At 37.7% G+C, this 21540-nt stretch overlaps 2 protein-coding genes across 2 annotated transcripts; one reads left to right on the top strand and one right to left on the bottom strand.

Annotated features, from left to right (window-relative positions):
- Nucleotides 1–7906: 7906 nt before the first annotated feature.
- On the bottom strand, nt 7907–12172 carry LOC126375863 (egalitarian protein homolog). The gene has a single exon (XM_050022929.1). It carries the CDS (start codon nt 12061–12063, stop codon nt 9499–9501), a length of 2565 nt encoding a protein of 854 aa, XP_049878886.1. The 5' UTR covers nt 12064–12172; the 3' UTR covers nt 7907–9498.
- Nucleotides 12173–12817: 645 nt separating this feature from the next.
- LOC126375948 (vacuolar protein sorting-associated protein 29) lies at nt 12818–17379 on the top strand. Its single transcript, XM_050023056.1, has 4 exons — nt 12818–13008; nt 13776–13967; nt 15309–15544; nt 15698–17379. The coding sequence occupies exons 1-4, from the start codon at nt 13006–13008 to the stop codon at nt 15813–15815; spliced, it is 549 nt and encodes a 182-aa protein (XP_049879013.1). The 5' UTR covers nt 12818–13005; the 3' UTR covers nt 15816–17379.
- Nucleotides 17380–21540: the final 4161 nt, after the last annotated feature.

The following is a 21540-nucleotide window of genomic DNA, read 5'->3' as shown; positions in this document are numbered from 1 at the left end:
GTACAACCGCTTTCACATCGTTAGGTATTTGACAACACCTGTTTAAAAGAATGAAGTGACTCATAAGGAACTTATTTGTCTCATTCATTGATTTCAATGGTCTCAATCAACAGTACCTAGTTGCGTTGGGCTCACGATCCGGAGGTCCCAAGTTCGATTCTCGGTGGGGAAATATCATAAAAAATACTTTGTGGTCCCTAGTTTGGTTAGGACATTACTGGCTGATCACTAGATTTTTCCGAAAGTAAGATGATTCGTGCTTGGTAAGGCACGTTAAGCCGTTGGTCCCGGTTACTACTTACTGATGTATTAAGTAAGTAGTCGTTACATGAGCCATGTCAGACATCTGACTCTGATCCTGACACACGATAGAAGAAGAACAGTTCCTAGTTTATTCGCATAGGTAGGTTGAACACTATATTATGATAATATAACAAATACTTTATTGCACACGCGTTGCACACACAGGAAGTACAAAAGTCGAGAAATAGAAAGAGTACAATTAATGAATTATCAAGTATTTAGTACCTATTAGTGGACCCCGAAATACGAAGAAGGGTTACTGTTAAAACTATGATTAAGTATAAATTTACTTTATAAGTAATTTATGGTTGCGGAAGTTGGTAATCCACCTCACACACAAGCATTACGAATAGAAGAAATAATCTCAGTTTTAATGTAGGTAGACCCATATGTACCTATAGGTAATTAAGTAGGTACGGTCACGAGCATTAATATGTATACACTTTGGTACCATGTCACATTAACTTTTTTGACAAATTGAACTGTACCTAAGTCTCACTAAATGTCACGACAATCAATGCCACTGTGCGACAGACTCCTAAAGTGGGTACATTATGTTGCTCATGACTGTACGGTCACGAGTAGTAATATGTATAAACTTTATGAAACCATGTCAAATTAACTTTTTTGAGAAATTCAACCGTAAGTCTTATTAAATGTCAAATAAGATAGTGCGACAGGGTTCTAAAGTGGGTACATGATATTGCTCATGACTGTACATAGATTAGCTAGTCTAGTGTCCATTATTATAAATTTGGTAGGCAGCGGCAGAAGCAAAGGGAATGTAATCACTGCATCAGTGGTGGCCCTATGACCGATATGACCGCACCGCCCTAGGGTTGCCACTGCCTACGTTTAGGCAGACGTACAAGATGTCAAACGAAAACCTGCAAGTACTACTTTTGATTTGTGTATTAGGTAACCCACTAATCCATCACCTACGTATCAAATGAACTACGTACCTCTAGCAGAAGCAGTCTCCGCCCCTCATCAATACGAGCCTGGAGCGAGCTTGATAATCTGGACAAATGACTCACGTAGCCAAGTAGACGAAGATCATCGAAGATCATAATACCCAACTTCTTGATCTAAAAATATTTTAAGTAGGTATTAAGCAACTGTAATTGACATCAATTTGTTAATAATAAAATAGCCTACACAAAAAAATATAAGAACTGCATTAGACAAGTTGAAGGTAGGCGGTAATTGCTATTTTAAAAATGTCGATGTGGGTAGATTCGACCGACCGTCCATTTTATTTAAATCAGAATACATTTTGATATTTATGTTTAGGTAGGTAGGTGTATTATTCACCTTCTGTTATGATATAAATTATGATGTCGTCGCGATAATTCTTTGTGTCTAATGCACACATTATTTGAATTCCAGAGTAGGTAGGTACTTACGTCATATGATGTAATAGGTACTTTGTGGAATGATTTACATTTAGACAATTTATAAATAAATACAATGATGATGGCAGGGACAATTACACGATATGATAGGATTAGGGGGTTAAAACAACCTCCGTGGTCTAGTGGTTAGAGCGTTAGGCTCACGATTTGGAGGTCCGGGTCGATTCCCGATGGGGACATTGTCGAAATCACTTTGTGAGACTGTCCTTTGTTTGGTAAGGACTTTTCAGGCTTGAATCACCTGATTGTCCGAAAAAGTAAGATGATTCCGTGCTTCGGAGGGCACGTTAAGCCGTTGGTCCCGGCTATTAGCCGTAAAAACAACTCCACAAACCCGCAGTGGAGCAGCGTGGTGGAGTATGCTCCATACCCCCTGCGGTTGATTGAGGGAAGGCCTGTGCCCAGCAGTGGGACGTATATAGGCTGTTTATGATGATATGATGACAACTTCCGCTTAAATTGCCCATAAGCCGCTAAAGAGTAAAGGGAACACTTGCTCGCAATATTAGTCTTTTTGCAAACTCAGAGGCTAGCAAGTTGACGATATATCTACGAATAAGTACCTATTCGGTAGATTCTAAGATATTTATGCGTTAACGGGTTCTTCTATCTTGTGAGGTGGATTACCAACGCCATCAACCCTGGTGTTAGAGTTACAATTGAGCCGCCAAAGGCCCCTGACATGGCTCATGTAACGACTACTTACATCAGTAAGTGGTAACCGGGACCAACAGCTTAACGTGCTTTCTGAAGCACGGATCATCTTACTTTCGGACAGTCAGGTATCAGCCTGTAATCTGTAATGCCCTAACCAAACTAGGGATCACAAAGTGATTTTTGTCCGAGCCCTACGCTCAAACTACTGGGCCACGGAGGCTGTTAACGGGTTATAAATGGTAATGATATTGACTTCCGGTGTTCGAAAGCTACCCTACGAGGGAGTGTGAGTTAATGGTGCTGATTGCAGTACTGTCTCGAACTGTAATCAGTTCTCGAATTTAAATAATCAAATTCATAATAATATTAAAATACATCATATCGATTTTATTTTTACTCGAGTGAGTAATCGATTTGTAGGTTATATATGTCATAACAACACTGGCCAGAAAAAAGTTGATGCTTTTGGCGGGCTGTCATTACGAAAAAAAAAACTAAATAATTTTCAGAGAACAAAAGAAGGTGCATTAGAACAGAGAACAGAAATAAGTGAACATTCAGATTATTCAGAAACAGATCAGAGCAGAAATAACAGTGTATTTTCAGATATAACAATCAACAACAGTTTTGACTTCCTGTCGATGCACAGGAAGAATATTCAGTTAAGTCTAATAATACTTATATATTTTCCTAATTACTTAGATATCAGTTATGCTATAGGTATTTGTATTATTTGGTATGAATCGACAAAGGGAACAAATGAAATTACATTAAGAGGAGAGAACAGAAATCAGTGAATATTCAGATTATTCAGAAACAGATTAGAGAAGAAACAGTGTGTTTTCAGGTATAACAATCAACAACAGTTTTATCAGACTTCTTGTCGATGTGCAGGAAGAATATTCAGTTAAGTCTTATAATACTTATATATTTTCCTAATTACTTCGATATCAGTTATGCTATATTTGTATTATCCGATACAAATCGATAAAGAGAACAACAGACAGTAAACAGTAAAACGGATAGTAAAACAAACAGTAAAACATTGCAGTAGGTAATATCGTTGTGGTGATTTATCAGGTAATCAGATGAATTTATCAAGGCAATCAGGTGGACAGGGATGGCTGTAAGGGGCGGTTGGAGGCCATTCGCGGGGTTTCACCCCATATTCAATCATCGTGGGCTTTTTGCCCTATATTCAGACGGCTATGGGCACGTTGTCCATTTGTGGGTATTTTGCCCCATAGGTATTCATATAACTATAAAACATTCTAATCACATATTCTAACATCGTTGGTTTTTTTACCCTATATTTAGACAGCTATGGGCACGTTGCCCATTTGTGGGTATTTTGCCCCATAGGTATTTCATATAACTATGACACATTTCAGATTTGGAATGTGATTCAGAATTCAGATAATTCGTGACCTTACATGATTATGTATGGTTCACGACATGGTGGAGATGCTGGGATATCTTGAACATGTAATTTAGTGTTATGATACCCAGTACGAAATCAGTAGATACAGAATAGTTGACATCAAATCAGATGGACCTAAATAGATGGACCAATTCAGTTGTTAAATCAGTTGGCTCAAATCAGATGGGCCAATAAGAGTTGTTAAATCAGTTGGCTTAAATTAGATGGGCCAATAACAGTTGTTAAATCAGTTGGCTCAAATCAGATAGGCCAATAACAGTTGTTAAATCAGTTGGCTCAAAGCAGATGGACCAATAACAGTTGTTAAATCAGGTGACTCAAATCAGATGGGCCAATAATAGTTGACTTAAATCAGATGGGCCAATAATAGTAGTTAAATGAGATGGACCAAATCAGTTGTCAAAGCAGATTGACCAGATTATTTGCGAATCAGATCAACCACATCATTTGATAAATCAGAAGGACGAAGCCAGTTGTTAATGTTATCGACATCAAATCGGATAGATCATGTAACTGTTGACCATAACAGTTATCAACATCAAATTGGATTGACCATGTTAGTTATCAACATTAAATCAGATTGACTATACCAGTTATCAACATTAAATCAGATTGACCATACCAGTTATCAACAAATCAGATCATGAAATCAGATCAGTTGAATTGAGTTGTTAAGTTTGTTGTCAGTCAGTTTATTTACGAGTTTCGAAAAGTATTAATTCATTGATTTTATGTTTTTGGGGTACAAATTTATTATGTTTTACTTCAATTTATATTGCAAAAATTCAGTGTAAACATGTTCGTGTCATTAGAAGGAATACCAACCAGTTGCTAAGAGTTAAGACCAAGTTTTCAATTAAATATCATATATTAACCAATTCATATACAACAGTTATAGAAAATGAATCAACAATCGTGCTATCAGTGGCGCAGAAGCAATCCAGGAGTCATTTTCCACAGCTAGTGGATGCCTTCCAGGTTATTATTCAGTATAATTAAGAGTTCTTTCTTGTTGACGAGCTTCGGGAGTTGGAGAAGATTAAACAGCAGTTTAATGAGGTAAACCATACGCTGACGCATACCAGGGAGCTGTCAATGATATCAGCAGCCTCGATCTCTTCAGTCGCAGATCAGGATATTCAGGTGAGAGCCTAATTGCCCTCTATTAAGCCGTACCTTCAGTAGCAACAAATTGGAATGCCTCCGATTTTTAGACCTTTTTCAGTCGTTAGTTGTCAGCACAAACCAAACATACCAACATCATCTGGAGAAAGTTGTGATATTAGATATATTAAGTTGTGATGTTACTGTTACTTTCCAGTTACCCAGAATAGACGTATCTGCTTATTTTTATCAAAAACATCAGCCAAATTTTCAGTCAGTGCGCTGTCTCACAATCAACAACAGCTTCAGCTAAATTAACAAGACAGAGAAATGAACCAGAGTTTGAGTCTAATTCAGCAAACTGCTGTTGCTCAAGTTGTTCCGAACATAGTGCAGCAACTTACACAATCTACTCAAAACCTACAGCAGAGTAGAATGCTAATCAAAACACAGGTGTATTTCATAATTCTCGCGTCGGGGCAGTGTCTCGAACTGTAATCAGTTCTCGAATTTAAATAATCAAATTCATAATAATATTAAAATACATCATATCGATTTTATTTTTACTCGAGTGAGTAATCGATTTGTAGGTTATATATGTCATAACAACACTGGCCAGAAAAAAGTTGATGCTTTTGGCGGGCTGTCATTACGAAAAAAAAAACTAAATAATTTTCAGAGAACAAAAGAAGGTGCATTAGAACAGAGAACAGAAATAAGTGAACATTCAGATTATTCAGAAACAGATCAGAGCAGAAATAACAGTGTATTTTCAGATATAACAATCAACAACAGTTTTGACTTCCTGTCGATGCACAGGAAGAATATTCAGTTAAGTCTAATAATACTTATATATTTTCCTAATTACTTAGATATCAGTTATGCTATAGGTATTTGTATTATTTGGTATGAATCGACAAAGGGAACAAATGAAATTACATTAAGAGGAGAGAACAGAAATCAGTGAATATTCAGATTATTCAGAAACAGATTAGAGAAGAAACAGTGTGTTTTCAGGTATAACAATCAACAACAGTTTTATCAGACTTCTTGTCGATGTGCAGGAAGAATATTCAGTTAAGTCTTATAATACTTATATATTTTCCTAATTACTTCGATATCAGTTATGCTATATTTGTATTATCCGATACAAATCGATAAAGAGAACAACAGACAGTAAACAGTAAAACGGATAGTAAAACAAACAGTAAAACATTGCAGTAGGTAATATCGTTGTGGTGATTTATCAGGTAATCAGATGAATTTATCAAGGCAATCAGGTGGACAGGGATGGCTGTAAGGGGCGGTTGGAGGCCATTCGCGGGGTTTCACCCCATATTCAATCATCGTGGGCTTTTTGCCCTATATTCAGACGGCTATGGGCACGTTGTCCATTTGTGGGTATTTTGCCCCATAGGTATTCATATAACTATAAAACATTCTAATCACATATTCTAACATCGTTGGTTTTTTTACCCTATATTTAGACAGCTATGGGCACGTTGCCCATTTGTGGGTATTTTGCCCCATAGGTATTTCATATAACTATGACACATTTCAGATTTGGAATGTGATTCAGAATTCAGATAATTCGTGACCTTACATGATTATGTATGGTTCACGACAAGTACACAGTACAATTTTATTTTAAGTTATACCTGTTATTTTCTTACCCGCCGAAAAAGAAAGGGACGGATGATTGAAAATTGTTAATTTTACAATGAACGAATAACCCGGGCGAATAAAATAGGCATCTCAGCAATAATATCAATGAGGTCTACCCAGTTGTTAGTAAGATATACCTGTAATAAAGACTGCCAATTGCTACGACCCTGGGTCGCAACTAGTCGCAAGTTAGCGCGTTGTTTACCAATGAGATGCATTTTTAGTGATGTCATCAATGTTTATGAGAAACTTGAGTGTCTTAAATTTATCTTATCTTTTATCATGAAGATAATCACTCCAGATGTTGTCTCTCTGCGGTAGGTAGTTTAATACTGGATAGTTTTTACAGTAGGTAGGTATAGAATTTAATAATGACGCCTTTGGTAACTCGACATTAGACTGCGTTCACAATGTTACACGAATGTAATACATAATTAAATAATGTAAGTTGGAATGTGATTCGTGTGGTCGGCAGACGGCATGCGTAAATACGCGCTTGCATTCCCAAATCGGGTAGGCAGAGCCACGTCAAGAGCAAATGTGGATCAGTTTGAATGAGATAGGCCCAGCCCAGCAGTGGAATGATAGCATCTACCTACTGGCATGCCAGTTCATTGAAAGTTGTAGTTATCAAATCAAACAATAAGTAAGTTTACAACGTTTTTTTTTTATTTATAATAAACATAAACAATGTGCAAATTAGTAAACTTATTTGCAACATTTCTTACAACCGCCATACTAAGCAATGAATTAAGTAGGTAAATAACACTTCCAAAAACATTTTTCTTTGTTAGAAAAAACCTGATTAGAATAAAAATACTGACTAATGTAAAATGCTGCTTAATTTCACTACTTTATATTACAGTTCATTTATTTCAACGAGTACCTACTAACTACCGAGTAAACCTTTAACGAGGCGAAACAGTTCGGAAAAGTATGAAAAATTTAAGTAATATTCGTCAAAATAAATGAACTGTAGTGGCACTGAAAAACGTCTCGGAGACAATACAAAAATGTAAAAATCTACGTTTCTTGTGCAAGTATATAAGGCACGTGAGTAAAAATTAAAAAAAAAACTACATTTTAAAAAATCAATATGGCCGAAAATATATAATTTTGATTCAATTCATCTGAGCGTCGAATTCGACTAATAAATTCATTCTTTTTAATTGCGTTAGATGCAAAAACTGCTATAATACTAAATAATTTTGGATACAATACTGATGCGTCAATACATAATTAAGTAAGCTAATGTGATCCATTGATAATACAAAGCAAATTATTAAGTATCTAGTATAAGCAGGTAGATTTACAATATCACTTAGTATTTCATAACGTATTTTATCTGTAACAGAAAAATAAACTATTCGAAACGATTCAACATGCTTAGAACAACTATTCTCGATATACAAAATGTTATTTTCAGAGAACATTTCAAAAAACAGTTAAGGCAGTTTTTATTAGTGTATTAGTGATACAAACGTCAACGTAAGTTATACCTGTGAAACTAGGAGCATCTTCAAACACAAGGTATAACTCAAGTGGGAGACTGTACACTACATTAGTTTTGTATAAACTTTCACCTATTTATCTAAACAATAAATATTTCTAAACATGGTATGATTACAACTAAATATACGTATAAAAAGTTCTACAAATTCACTTTTTTAATAAAGGCATCCGTTGGATATGACTTCAAGGCACAAATGATTACTTTTAAAACAAAAGTTAGATAAAACTTAGCTATCTACATCATCTCTACCTACGTTTGTAGACAATATGATTAAACAAATTAGACTTTAGAAGCACCTCTACTCTTCCTTTCGTGATATAAAAATTCGTTTAACACTAACCCTAAACCATTTTTTAATATTTTTAAACACGATTTAAAATGCTACTCCTAATGTTATGATAAATATTTTACAATAAAAACCTTTATTGTATACTTATTATTGCCATTTTCCTTTCCGTAGCACTGTTCAGCTACACAAAAATCTCGTGATATAAATAAATAATAAACACTATCACTATATCGGAAACGCACTCGATCATCGCGATTTCTTGTTATGTATAGATTTCTGCATGCTTTATCTTATTTACAATTCAAATAAGAACCGAGATAAATAGGCCTTGGAAACTATCACATTTAAGTCTGGTTACTTAACAAGGCAATAGCCAACATAATAATAAGTTAAACATAAGTAAAAAAGTGGAAATACTCGCTACGGAAATCCATCAAAACACAATCCCAGAAAATACATACGACGGTTGTCTTGTGAAAGACAAGTGATGACAACTATATTGCGCGGGATTGAAACTGCTTTGCAGCAAATACTGTCTATTCCAGTTGAAGGAAAGAAGTAGCCGTTTATTTATTATGCGATTACAGTTGCATTTATTCGAGCACGAGCTCATCTCCGCTCAAATGAGCATATAGGCGTAGGCGCACGAGACTCGCAATGCCGACCTCACATATTAATTTATTCCACCTCGTTCGTACCGGTATATTATCCCCGGCACAATAGCCGTACCCCATTTTTAGCGGGACATGCAGATTTTCTCTCAGCACGTCTTGTTTTCTAACATAATTTTCTAGCGATTTTCTATCAATCGAACTACTTTTATCGATAAACCTGTGTAAATATTAGATTTGAACAAAATATGTTGGTCGATATGATACGTTTTCTTTATACTAAAGCAGTTTACACTAAAAACATTGACCTAATTTCAGTTCGTAAACAATACCGCCTTAAAGTAGAACATACTCGATCAACCGCACGTCCAAAAATGCTAGTTCTAACCTAAAAATGGGGATTCTAATTCAATCTAACTTAAATAAATAAAAATGGGACCGATCACAATTCAGAAGGTGCTCCGAAACTTAACTGTGGCACTCAGATAAACGGAAGTAAATCAAGACATGTTGTTGATCCCTACCCGTTTGCTCATGGGGGAAGCATCCAGGACCCTTTCGTTCAACTTATCTTCTTCTCTGAAGTGGATTCTTGTGATCACAATGTCCCCCGTGCTGAGGGTCTGAGAACCAACCTCCGCTTTCTTGGTTTCATTGAGATCATTGCATCGAACATCGTCGAATGTCGGTTTATGGCATCTGCAGCAACAGTGTTTACTATCTGTGTCTATGTTTAGAATTTGGCTCAAGTTAGACCAGTCCTTGTTTTTGAGCAATGGAAGAGTTTGTTCCATAGTTTGAGAGAATTTGTCCTCTAATTCTCCGCTGAGTGGCGCCACAGCAGACAAAATAGCTTCCAAACGGTTTATTTTCTCAACCTTGTCCATGTTTGTGTCCGAAAGGATTTCGTCCATCATTTGCATGGACTCTGTTAGACTTGGTGGCTGAGTAGAATGTGGCGAGGAGATAGAATCTGAAGGATTTGACTCTAAGCTAGCCATCTCATTTTCCCTTTCATCATCCTCAGAATCAGAGTCCTTCTCTTGGCCAATAGCTTCAAGCTTCTCCAGCTTTTTAGAGATTTTGTGACATCCCTTTAGCTTTTCCTTCTCCTCCTCAGTAAGTTCTAGATATCTCAGAAGCCTGATCTCCCTGTTACTCAACACAATATTTTTTGTTGATTCTGCTAGTTTCAACTTCAATTCGCCAACTTCGGTGTTAATTTTTCGTTGTCTCTTACGTAGTTTCACTTCTGTGGGTTGAATGTGCATGAATACTTGTTCATTACTCAGTTCTTCAAATAGTTGCTGATTCTCGCCCTTAATATTACTCGACATGTAGGCATAAATAGCAGGATTGACTAAGGACAAGACATCTGAAGCAGCATAAATGATCATATCTTTTGTCAATGGTCTCCTGGCCCAGTATCTTTGGTCTCGACGATAGACATTCTTCAGCTGTTCTTTCATCGGATTCATTGGAGCATTATAGAGCTCACACAGTGCATTTAGACTTAAATTCTTAACCTTGTATACAGGCACACATTGCTGTTGCAATTGCAACACAGCATGGGCAGCCTGAGTATCAAAAACATTCTTCAAAGTGATCTCAAATTGATTGTGCAAATTGACTGAATCATTTCGGCAGTCGTGTATAATTTTCACTACATTTTCACTCTCAAGCAATTCCTTAATTTTACCTTCCACAACCATATTTGGGCATGCCATAATATCTAAAATGTATACTTCGCCATTCATTGTAGCTATCTGACATAGAGTAAGTACTCCCTTTAAGCCAAGATTGATTCCTTCACAATCAAAAGAAACAATGCTCTTTGAATTACGTTTAGGATTCATGATACTGTCAATAAGTGTAGCACATTCCCTAGCATTGGCTATGACTGTTGTGCACTGTAGAACTTTCTGGCGCCAAGCTTCGCCCATCATGTTATTTCTCAAGCTCGGTGTGCCGTTTACCTCTTCAGGAGCTCGTGCATTTAAATGATTGTTGACTCTATCTCTAACCATGTTTTCTGCCAAATTTTTAATTACAATTGAATTGATTCTTTGTTTCAATGTCTGATTAGCAATATTAGCTTGTGGGTTACGAGGAGATTCTGTAGGGCTGAGTATTCTGTTTGCTGGGCTTTTTGTGCCATCAGAAGGAGTAGGGCTAGCTACAATGGGAGGGACCGGTGAAGCCGGCTTCTCTTCAACTGGCTTTGGTGTTTCAGTCTTAGCTTTAACATTTTTTGCATTTAGATACATAACAGGTATTTTTGGTTTACTAATAAGTGTGACAAGGTTTGATTGAACATGAAAACTGTCTGAGAATATCTTAAGAAAGGCGCTCAAGTCAGCGGGTGATTTAAACATCTGATACCAGTATTCTTGCGGGAAACGGGATACAATCAAGTGAAAGAGTTGATCCACCATCACCGGGCCTTTGGCCTCTATGCACTGAGCCACATAGTCGAGCAATTGTTGAGCGGTGTCTGTGTTTATGTTTGCCACGGGCAAATTGTGGAACTGCTCGGAGTTGCTGTGTGTATTGCCCCGCCTATGATTCTCACTGACTAGAACAACATTGTCATCGATGATTTGGAAAGTGTCGGGGTGCTTCATCAGGAATTCTTTGAACTCCTTGATGCGTTGTCCGGAGATGTGACGTACCTGCGGGGAGGCCTGGCTGCGGTGACCGAGGAGGCTCTTGATGGGCACCTCGGTGCCCTCACCGTACTGCACCATCTTGCTCGCGAAGTACTCTTTGGCCTCTTCGATGTAGTCGTTGTTCGATGAGGCGCCCAGCCCGCTGGGATGCTTTTGGAACGTGTTGATATCGACATAGTCCCCGTCTATGTTGAACAACGCCGGGTACTGTGCCAGGAACTTCTTGAGTCCCGACTGCGACCCGCCAGCGATCTGTCGCATCTCCTTCGTGAATCCTTTGGCACCAAACTGGCAGGATAAGTCGTGCAGCGTCCGAGGCTCGCCTTTGTCGAGCAGGCGTTCCACGAAGAACAACAGAGTGAGGTTTCTTGCGAGCTCATATTCCATTGATTCCATTTCCCTGCCGTTGGTGCCAATGTGATAATCTTACACTAAAATTTTCTACGTATATGTGTCACCCACAACACCATGAAATTTTTTCTTTTCTTTGCTCCGGCGCCATAGATAATAGACGAGACGAGAATGAACTAGGAAACGTTGCCAGTCATGACTCTCGTTTACCCTACTTGAACAATCAATCTTATTTTACATAATTTGGACGTATTGGATTAATGTAATAGTGGAATTTAATTATATTTTGATATTAATTATAAATTAGTTGTTTTTCGTAAACTGATTTTGTTTCGGACAACTTTACAATAGATAACATAAACGCTTAGAAACAGAACATTAAAAAAAACTTTATGTTTGTGCTAAAAATTGCCATATTCGTAATGATTTAACACATTTTAATGAATTTCAGATTCCGCTTTACTATGTTATAAGTTTTGTCCATAATTTTACACAACTAATTTTAAATATTGTTTACCCATTCACAGGTAACAAGTTATACGTTAGCAACATTTGGAGCATAGACTAGAATTCATGCTTTTTAAAGGTCGTTCACCCACGTGTTTATGAACGCCCACTTAAGTTCGGGGGCCACAGGGCCACATAATTTTACAATAAGTTGTATTGTACACCACCACCTTTTAGTATACGTAGGTGTGTTTTCGTTGTCCGTTTTAGTTGTGATGTGGTATTAAAAGAGGGCCATAAAATCATGCCACACATGCACATACAAGATGATACGACACAGATAAAAAAATAAAAAGTAAATTGTCAAACAATTTCCGAAAAAGAAAAATAGGGTCCGGAAATATTAATTGTGGGAAAATAGCGTTTTCGAGATAATTTACCCATTATTTGTGTAAGGATATCCCGTCCACTTCAATTCTATTTATTTATATAGGTTTTGTTTCGAAGAAAAACGGATATCTTCTTGTATTTTCCGCCACAATGGTAAGAGAACCACTTAAAGCTCATCAGTGCTGATTAACAGGTTTAGGGTAACAATTTGTATTTTAATGAGTTTATAATGTAATATAAAACGACATAAGATATAAAGGCAACGTTTCGAAGTTGTTTGGCACTTGAGATATACTTAACTATGTAGTGAATCCTCCCACCAACTATTAAAATTTTGTGGGGTTTTTAGTGTGATCAAATTCAATTCCGAAGAGGTAGAACGTATATTATTGGAAGGTGATGATGTACTGGCTATGACGATGACAGAATAGTTACATCTTTTAACATTTGTTGTAAATTATACATCAAAATAAATCCTGTTGAAGTAATTTTGTGTTGTATTGTATACCCCAAAAGAAAGACATTTGCCACCACAAAAAGGTATATCAGAATATCTTATTCATTGATATACCTACTATGACTTATTGGTATTGAGTAGACCTATTCTCTTGTATCAATAAAGTCAATTTTGGAACATAATATCAAGTAACATGTTCAGTTGCATGAAAACGTTGACAACAACAATGTTTGCCACATTGTGACGTCACATATTTGATTGGTGTTCACTAGCACGTGATTTAGCACCTATTTTTTTCCGATATTAGTTTCCAGAAATAATAATAATCTTTAATTTCTATGATAAATAGATTTGTTTTATCTTATTTGCATGTCATAATTCTTATGGCAAATATTTAAAACTATGAGATTTATTGATAGTGGTCACAAGCCTATAAAAAATATATTATCATTATTATCTCCAGCTGGTCCTAGTCCTTGGAGACCTGCACATCCCGCACCGCTGCAGCAGCCTGCCACCCAAGTTTAAGAAGCTGCTGCTCCCCGGCCGCATCCAGCACATACTGTGCACCGGAAACCTCTGCACTAAGGAGTCCTATGACTATCTGAAGACTCTAGCCAGTGATGTCCACGTTGTTCGAGGGGATTTCGATGAGGTGTGTGTAGTTATTTATTTACATAAACAGTTTATTAACAAGTCTCCCAAACTTATAATAAATTAAAAATAGCTTGATTAGATTGTGGCCAGAACAATACATAATACCTTACACACATATACAAACATACATAGCTCTCTCTCTCTTTAATTAAGAGCTGTGCTCTTGTTGGTACGACGCCCTATCTATGGGCGCGTAGAACGGTGGTTGCCCCAATCGCCTTCCGTTCCGCAGTACACTGACCAATTTCTCAATTGGTGATGTTCTACATTGAAACATACATACTTTCCTAATAAATGTCTGTTTTGCATTGAGTTGTATGACTGTCTTTTTGTCCTGCTGTCATTATAATCAGGCTATTCATAATGGGGTATATCAACATTTCCTTTTTTTATTATATATAAGATGTGTTTGACCACAAATCTCAACTGATGTCAAGAGAAGTTTGGCCTAAGGTGGTACACAATTACCCAGTACATATTCAGTTTTGAGGAATAGTGGTCCTTCGTTGTGTTGTTTTTGTTTTACCCTCATAATATATTCAAACATATCCTAATTTCCATTTCTGTAACAAGCCCCTGATAAAACACTGAGATAACAAAAATCTAGGTAATTAAATTGATTACGATTCATTCACTTCACAGGCTCATTATTTTTAACATATAAGCTCACGCACAATTATACTCTAGCCATAGAGGCAGCCAATCAGCTCGCGACACCAAACACTTCAGGACCCCGATACCGACCCCGCCGGCGTGGTCGACGATTTCCCTCATTCAGCGCTTATCGCTATCGACCCACTAGGGTCGATTAATTCTTTCAAATATTTTTCCTCTCAGACGACGCCCTGAGCCGAGGTTCGCGCCCAACTGGGCACCCTCAGGCCTGTTGTCTTAAACGTTGTACCGGGTGAGAGCCTTCAGCGCTCCCCATTTGTCCGGCCAAGTAGTTAATGCCATCTGCGGCAAATCTACAATAAGTCACGTCAAAAAAAAAAAAAGCACAATTATATCTCAATTATACCAATTGAGGTAGTCAGGAGTCTGAGGTACATCTATTGCAGGATGGACCCACCCACACTTCACCGAGCTGCAACAAAATATACAGTTGAACATTAGAACTTCCTCATTTGAACTTGGTAAAAAATTGTAACAAAATTCATTCAATAAAAAAAAAGCAATTCTCTATATAAGTCCTCCTGCTGGGCACAGGCCTCCCCTCAGTCAAGCCTCACCATATTTTTCTGGACAATCATGTGATTTAACCCTGCAATGTCCTGACAAAGAACTGTCTCAATTATTCTCATTTAATTTATGAAAATAATAATGCTTCTATTTTCAGAACTCTACATACCCCGAACAGAAAGTGATCACAGTGGGTCAGTTCCGTATTGGCCTGGTTCACGGTCACCAGGTCGTACCTTGGGGGGACGAAGAGTCCCTCGCTCTAGTCCAGAGACAGCTTGATGTAGATATCTTGATATCTGGGCATACACACCGATTTGAAGCCTATGAGCATGAGAATAAGTTCTATATAAATCCTGGTTCTGCTACTGGGGCGTACAGTCCTTTGTTCAGGTGAGAATTAGTCCTGAATAGTCTTAGAAAAAAGTCACTATACTGGAAATATTCTACTACTACTTATAGAGTTACTTACGAGATATTCAGTTTCATAAATACCACCAATCACATGCCTGGGCACAAAAATTAAAATAAATCTTTATTTTACAGAAATCCAACCCCATCATTCGTGTTAATGGACATCCAGAGCTCGACCGTGGTAACATATGTGTACAAACTGCTCGGCGACGAAGTCAAAGTGGAGAGAATTGAGTACAAAAAAGCATAATTTTTATACTTTTATCATTGTGTGTAATCTTAAATAGGTGTGGAATGATTGGGATGTAAATATATGTATCTCTGCCTTCGCGGCATGGCGCATGGTATGTATGTTAATGCGACAAAATAACGTCCACCAGTAGACGCAGCGTATGTTGTCTACTGTTACATAGAAAAGAATCGATCAGCCTAATCTCGACTGATACATCACTATGCTAATGGATTTTATTTATTATTTTTTTATTTTTTATTTATTTATTTCAAAAATGTCACAACACTAGCTTACGTACTTCGACAGATCCACTAAATCTATTTCTTTAGCTAGAAGCTATTTTAAATGTTATCTTTATTAAAAAATGATCACTAATTGTACTGACTCAACTGTTCGTCGTACTGATTAATACTACATACAAGGGCTTCGACCAATGAGCGCAGCGTATACTGCCTACGTAGATAAACACCGTACGGCTATTGGTCGAATCTAGCGTTATTTGTCGCGTCGACGTAGATAGCATGGAGCTTACCGATAGGGTTGAGAGGTGGTGTTGAAATTAATTTCGAACGTCGAAGCTAATTTTGCCATACAGCGTTTCTAAAGCATTTTGTATAGACTAGTATGGTGAATGTATGGTGAATTCACGCAATATTTTGTGTTTAAAACAGAAAGCTTGTTGAATATTCAACTGCATATTTACTTAATAATATAAGAATTGACAAATTACATACTTAAAATCGTAGTTCATTTTCGTAGGCAGTTTAGGTGTCTCACACTGGATAAGTGACATTACAAAGAGTCGTGGTAACCCAGTTGGAGTTGGGAGTGAAGTCACAGGTTCGTTCCTAGCACGGCGCTTAACTTTCGGATCATAAATGATTACACGTGATCAACGGTGAAAGAAAACATAATGAGGAAACCCACATACCCAATAATTGCGATTCGGAGGTATGTGACCTTATCTGTACAGGGGGGTTAAAATGGCCACATCGAAGCAATTCATCTAAGAAAGCAATATTGCATAGTGACATTTGCGCATATAAAAGTAAGTGCGCAATGCAAACAGATGTCAAATAGCAATATTGCTTTCTTAGATGAATTGCTTCGATGTGGCCATTTTAACCCCCCTGGGCTGTTCCTTCGAGTTGGAAGGTCAGACAGACAGACTCTTCTGTAAAAAACCGGACCTGTCAAGTTTATAGGTTTGGTAAGCGGACCCTGTGAGAAACGGGATAACGTCTAAGCAAAAAGATTATGACTTAAAAACTTTTGAAGTAAGCAGTTTGTGAGTTCTTATATTGATTAGTCCCAAATTAAAATCAATAAGTACCTAATAACAAAAAGGGATTTCTGGAAGAGACTAACAACAATTATTATATAATTTCATTCAGTAAGTGTCATTCCATGTTATATAACTATTTTAAGTTAATAAAAGTGCATCAAAAACTAGATTTTGTATAAAATGGATTTTATAAGTCTTGTGTAAATAAATAAAATCTCATATAAAAACTATATTTACGTTATTGTATGTATGTTTTGGCTGAAAAGCTAAATGGAATAAAATATCATTTTTGTTAAAGGTTTTTTTTATATTTTTTTTTTCTTGGTTTAAACTACAATCAGTCCTCTAGACTATAAGCAGTTTCGTTAAGTGGATAGATGACGTGTCAGGAGTCACAACCAATGTCACAGCCTCCCACTTTATACGACATGGCTTCTCTTCAGTCGTTTCACCACATTTGCGAGGTCTATAAGCTCTGATGCGAGGGGATTCGGATGATCGGCTAGCCGCTCTAGATGTTTCTTTTGGTAATTTTTGATCTCTTCAGCGACGGTTGGAATGTTAAGGTATTCGTGTATTTCTTCATTCTTGCTGAACCATGGTGCGTTCGCAATTGAACGTAGGATGGCATTCTGCACTCGTTGCAAACAGAGTAAATTTTATATTATTTATCACCTTTTTTATTTTCTTTTAATTTATTGCGGTACTTACTGACAAACTATCTATGGCGAAGTCGTCATAAGACGTTCTCATTGTTACGTACTTTTTGGTAAGTTAAAACCAAAATTGAGATTGAGTTTTGATCAATAGACTAGCTCCTATTACATACATAAGTACATAAACTCACGCCTACATCCCGCCGGGGTAAGCAGAGACTATGGAATTCCATTTGCTTCGATCCTGACACACCTCTCTTGCTTCCTTCACATTCATCAATCGTTTCATACACGCACGCCGGTTCAGAGTAGATCGTACTGAACCTTTTTAAGGACATCTCCAAATTGGTCAATACATAATTCTAGGTCTTGTTCTGTCAGCCCTACCACCAACCTTCGCTTTATATAGGCTTTCCTATTCCTTTTATTATTCTACTCTACGTGTCCAAACCAACTTAACATTCCTTTTTCAGTCTTAGTCACCTTTAGTCACTATATCGTCTTTTACACCACATCTCTCTCTTATAACACTGAATTTAACACTAGCTTCTTTATTTAGATTATATCTTCATTCAAGGAAGAAATTCACTCGAGGAAGTCAAAACATTTTGTATGGGACTGTCAACGTGATAAAGAGCTTTGTTACCTCACTTTTGACGGGCTCTGTGGTCCAGTGAGCGCTGGAGTCACGATCCGGAGGTCCCGGGTTCGAATCCCGGTGGGGAGATATCACAAAAATCACTTTGTAATCCTTAGTTTAGTTAGGACATCACCGGCTGATCACCTGATTGTCCGAACGTAAGATGATCCGTGCTTCGGAAGGCACGTTAAGCCGTTGGTCCCGGTTACTATTTACTGATGTACTTAAGGTAAGTAATCGTTACATGAGCCCTGTTAGGGGCCTTTGGCGGCTCAATCATAACCCTGTTACCAGGGTTGATGAGGCTGGTTACTGGTATTCCACCTCATAACCCACACGATAAGAACCTCACTTTTGGGCAGATAAGACATAATACAATACACATAGCCAGGGTAATTACTATTAAAGAGTTTTTACAACGGGAACATTCTTGGGAACGGTACATAACTACTGGTAACAGATAGTCATTTTATAATTTATCTTTGACTTAGACATCACCCTTATATTATCACGCGTTAGATAGAAATAAGTAGGTACTTAATAGTAATTCATCAATGTGCGTAAAGAAGGCTGCCACGTAACCTTGATCAAACATAGCCACATGAAGTTACGTACAACAACATTACTAAGGCCTGCCGAGTTCGTTGACTCGTGCGCGGGCGCACAAAAAGACGCGCCACGCATGGCTGAGGATGCTAAATACAACATTGCTGTATACATAACAAAACTCGGTACTTACCGTTTTGTCTACTTTGAAAAGGACGATCTTTGTGCTCGACTGAGAATGAATATTGGACTGGTCAAATCACCTGCCAATACGGTCGTAATCTATTTTAGGTTAGTTCTTCTATTGTGTGGGTTCTGAGGTGGCTGACCTCATCAACCTTATACCGGTGCTAACAAAAACACCGATTTTGATAAAATTTGGTATCTACATTAGATTAAACCTTGGGAATGTAATATGATAGGTTTTATATTATCCTGGAGATCCCAGCTTCGAATTCCGATGGTGTCATATCATAAAAATCACTTTGTGAGATCTGGTTTGTTTAAGACATTATCTCAAAGGTGTTCCGACTTCGGAAGACACGTTAAGCCATTGGTCCCGGTTACTACTTACTGATGTAAGTAGGTACGTAGTCGTAACATGAGTCAGGGGCCTTTGGCGGCTAAATAAAAACAACCCTGACACCAGGATTGATGAGGTTGGTCATCCACCTCATAACCCACACGATAGAAGAACAAAACACTTGCAAACCTATTACGAGACACTTGGCACGTAGGCCAATAGAAAAATTAAAACACAATTTACTATCTAGCTGTGGTCCCATTAAAACCTCATTAGAATTGGTCCAGTCTTTTTTATAACTTTACTCGAGACAAAAGTAATTTGTTAATTGTTTTTAATATTAAAACATTGAGGCACTTAGTTATTTTCCGATTAAAAGTTATTTTGGAAAAGATTACTTAGATTGTTTTAAAATAGGTCGTCGTACTCGCAAATGATAGTTTAACGAGTTGATTAGATAGGTCAAGTTACCTACCTAATTAGGAAGTAAGGGGTAAAATACAGCTCTGTGTAGATCGTAGACAGCTTGGTAACAAAAAGTCCTGGGTACAATTCGGATCAAAACTGCCTATTTCTCCCATCAGCAGGGATAACATGCGCACTGTAATAAAATTATCGATCGATTCAATAAATTTTGGCGAAATCGATAAGTTTGCTTTTTCCCTAACATGCTTGCCACGTGAATTTGTTCATATTTTGACAGAACGACATGACTTATTTAAGTTCATAATATATTAGCACCAATCGACAAAACGTCATAATTATATCGTCAGAATCGATAAAATGACCCCAACCTAAGGGGTATAACGTAGAACCCTTGCCCAGGGATACAGGTGAAGTCCCCAACGGCTGCAGAGCCGGAGATGGCAGCCATCGGTACGGCAATGCAGGACGGAAGAGGCGAGTCACAGGGACTGTAACCTGGAACCTGACAGAGGGCAGCAGTAACTGTCAGTACTATTTAGAGGAGGAGGACAGGAGTCCTAGTACGGCATTGAAATAGACTACTCTCGGCGCCATCACACTCGCGTCAGACAGAGTACTGCGGGGCGGAAGGCAAGAGGGAAACCACTGCCTTGTTTGTCTCTAAAAAGTAACATGGAGAAAGCTACAGCGACAAGAGCGTGGCCCTTAAATTAGTGATGATGATAATGATGTTATTATTATCTAGGGGGCGAAACATTGCCATTAACCGGGCACGAAGCTGGAAACTAATCTATAATCCATACATGACTGCAAACTCATAAAGTCACGTAAAGAACTCAAGCAACACACTGATGTTACAAAATACTTGGCACCTGTTCTTACAAAATAACTTAGTAGGTCACGATGTGAAGAGTTCAACACACTGAACCGGTACATTACTTACCTAATGTTTGGGTTTCATTCCCGGTCAGGTCAATTCAGGACACCAACTTTTCGAAGTTGCCTCGGGCAGGATGTTTCTCCACCAACTAGCAGTAGCGTTGTGGATGTTTTGTACCTCCGTTAGCAATGGGAAGTATGAATTAGCCTGCTGTAGGTACAATCAAAGAGCAAAAGTGCAGTCGTTGAGCCCAGCGAATTATTTGTAAACAGTGGTGAAATATGAACCATTAGTTGTCATAATAATAAAAAAAAATTGTAGGTGTTTTTGGTCTATTACAGAAACGACATGTAACCAGGAGGTCTTAAGTGCAACCAGTTAATTTATTACTTTTAACCGACCAAGTTAATGACATTTGCGGCAAATCATTACAGTAGATACATACATAAACTCACGCCTATTTCCCACCGGGGTAGGCAGAGATTATGGATTTCCAATTGCTTCGATCCTGACACACTTCTCTTGCTTCCTTTACATTCATCAATCGTGTCATACGCGCACGCCGGTTCAGAGTAGATCGTACTAAACCAAGGATCTAAGGACATCTATAATTTGGTCAATGTACGTCCTTCTAGGAGTTCTAGGTCTTCCTCTGCCCTGTCAGCCCACAACAACAATAAGTCCGGCCAAAAACTGCTATGGATAGTATAGACATAGTTTTACGTGGAGATTTTTGCGGACATCTAAAACTTCCGCCCTTGGACATGAAGAAACCTTCTGCGGACTG

The sequence above is a fragment of the Pectinophora gossypiella genome, chromosome 20, assembly GCF_024362695.1.
Source record: "Pectinophora gossypiella chromosome 20, ilPecGoss1.1, whole genome shotgun sequence".
NCBI classification, from domain to species: Eukaryota; Metazoa; Arthropoda; class Insecta; order Lepidoptera; family Gelechiidae; genus Pectinophora; species Pectinophora gossypiella.
This window is presented reverse-complemented; position numbering and strand designations above follow the sequence as displayed.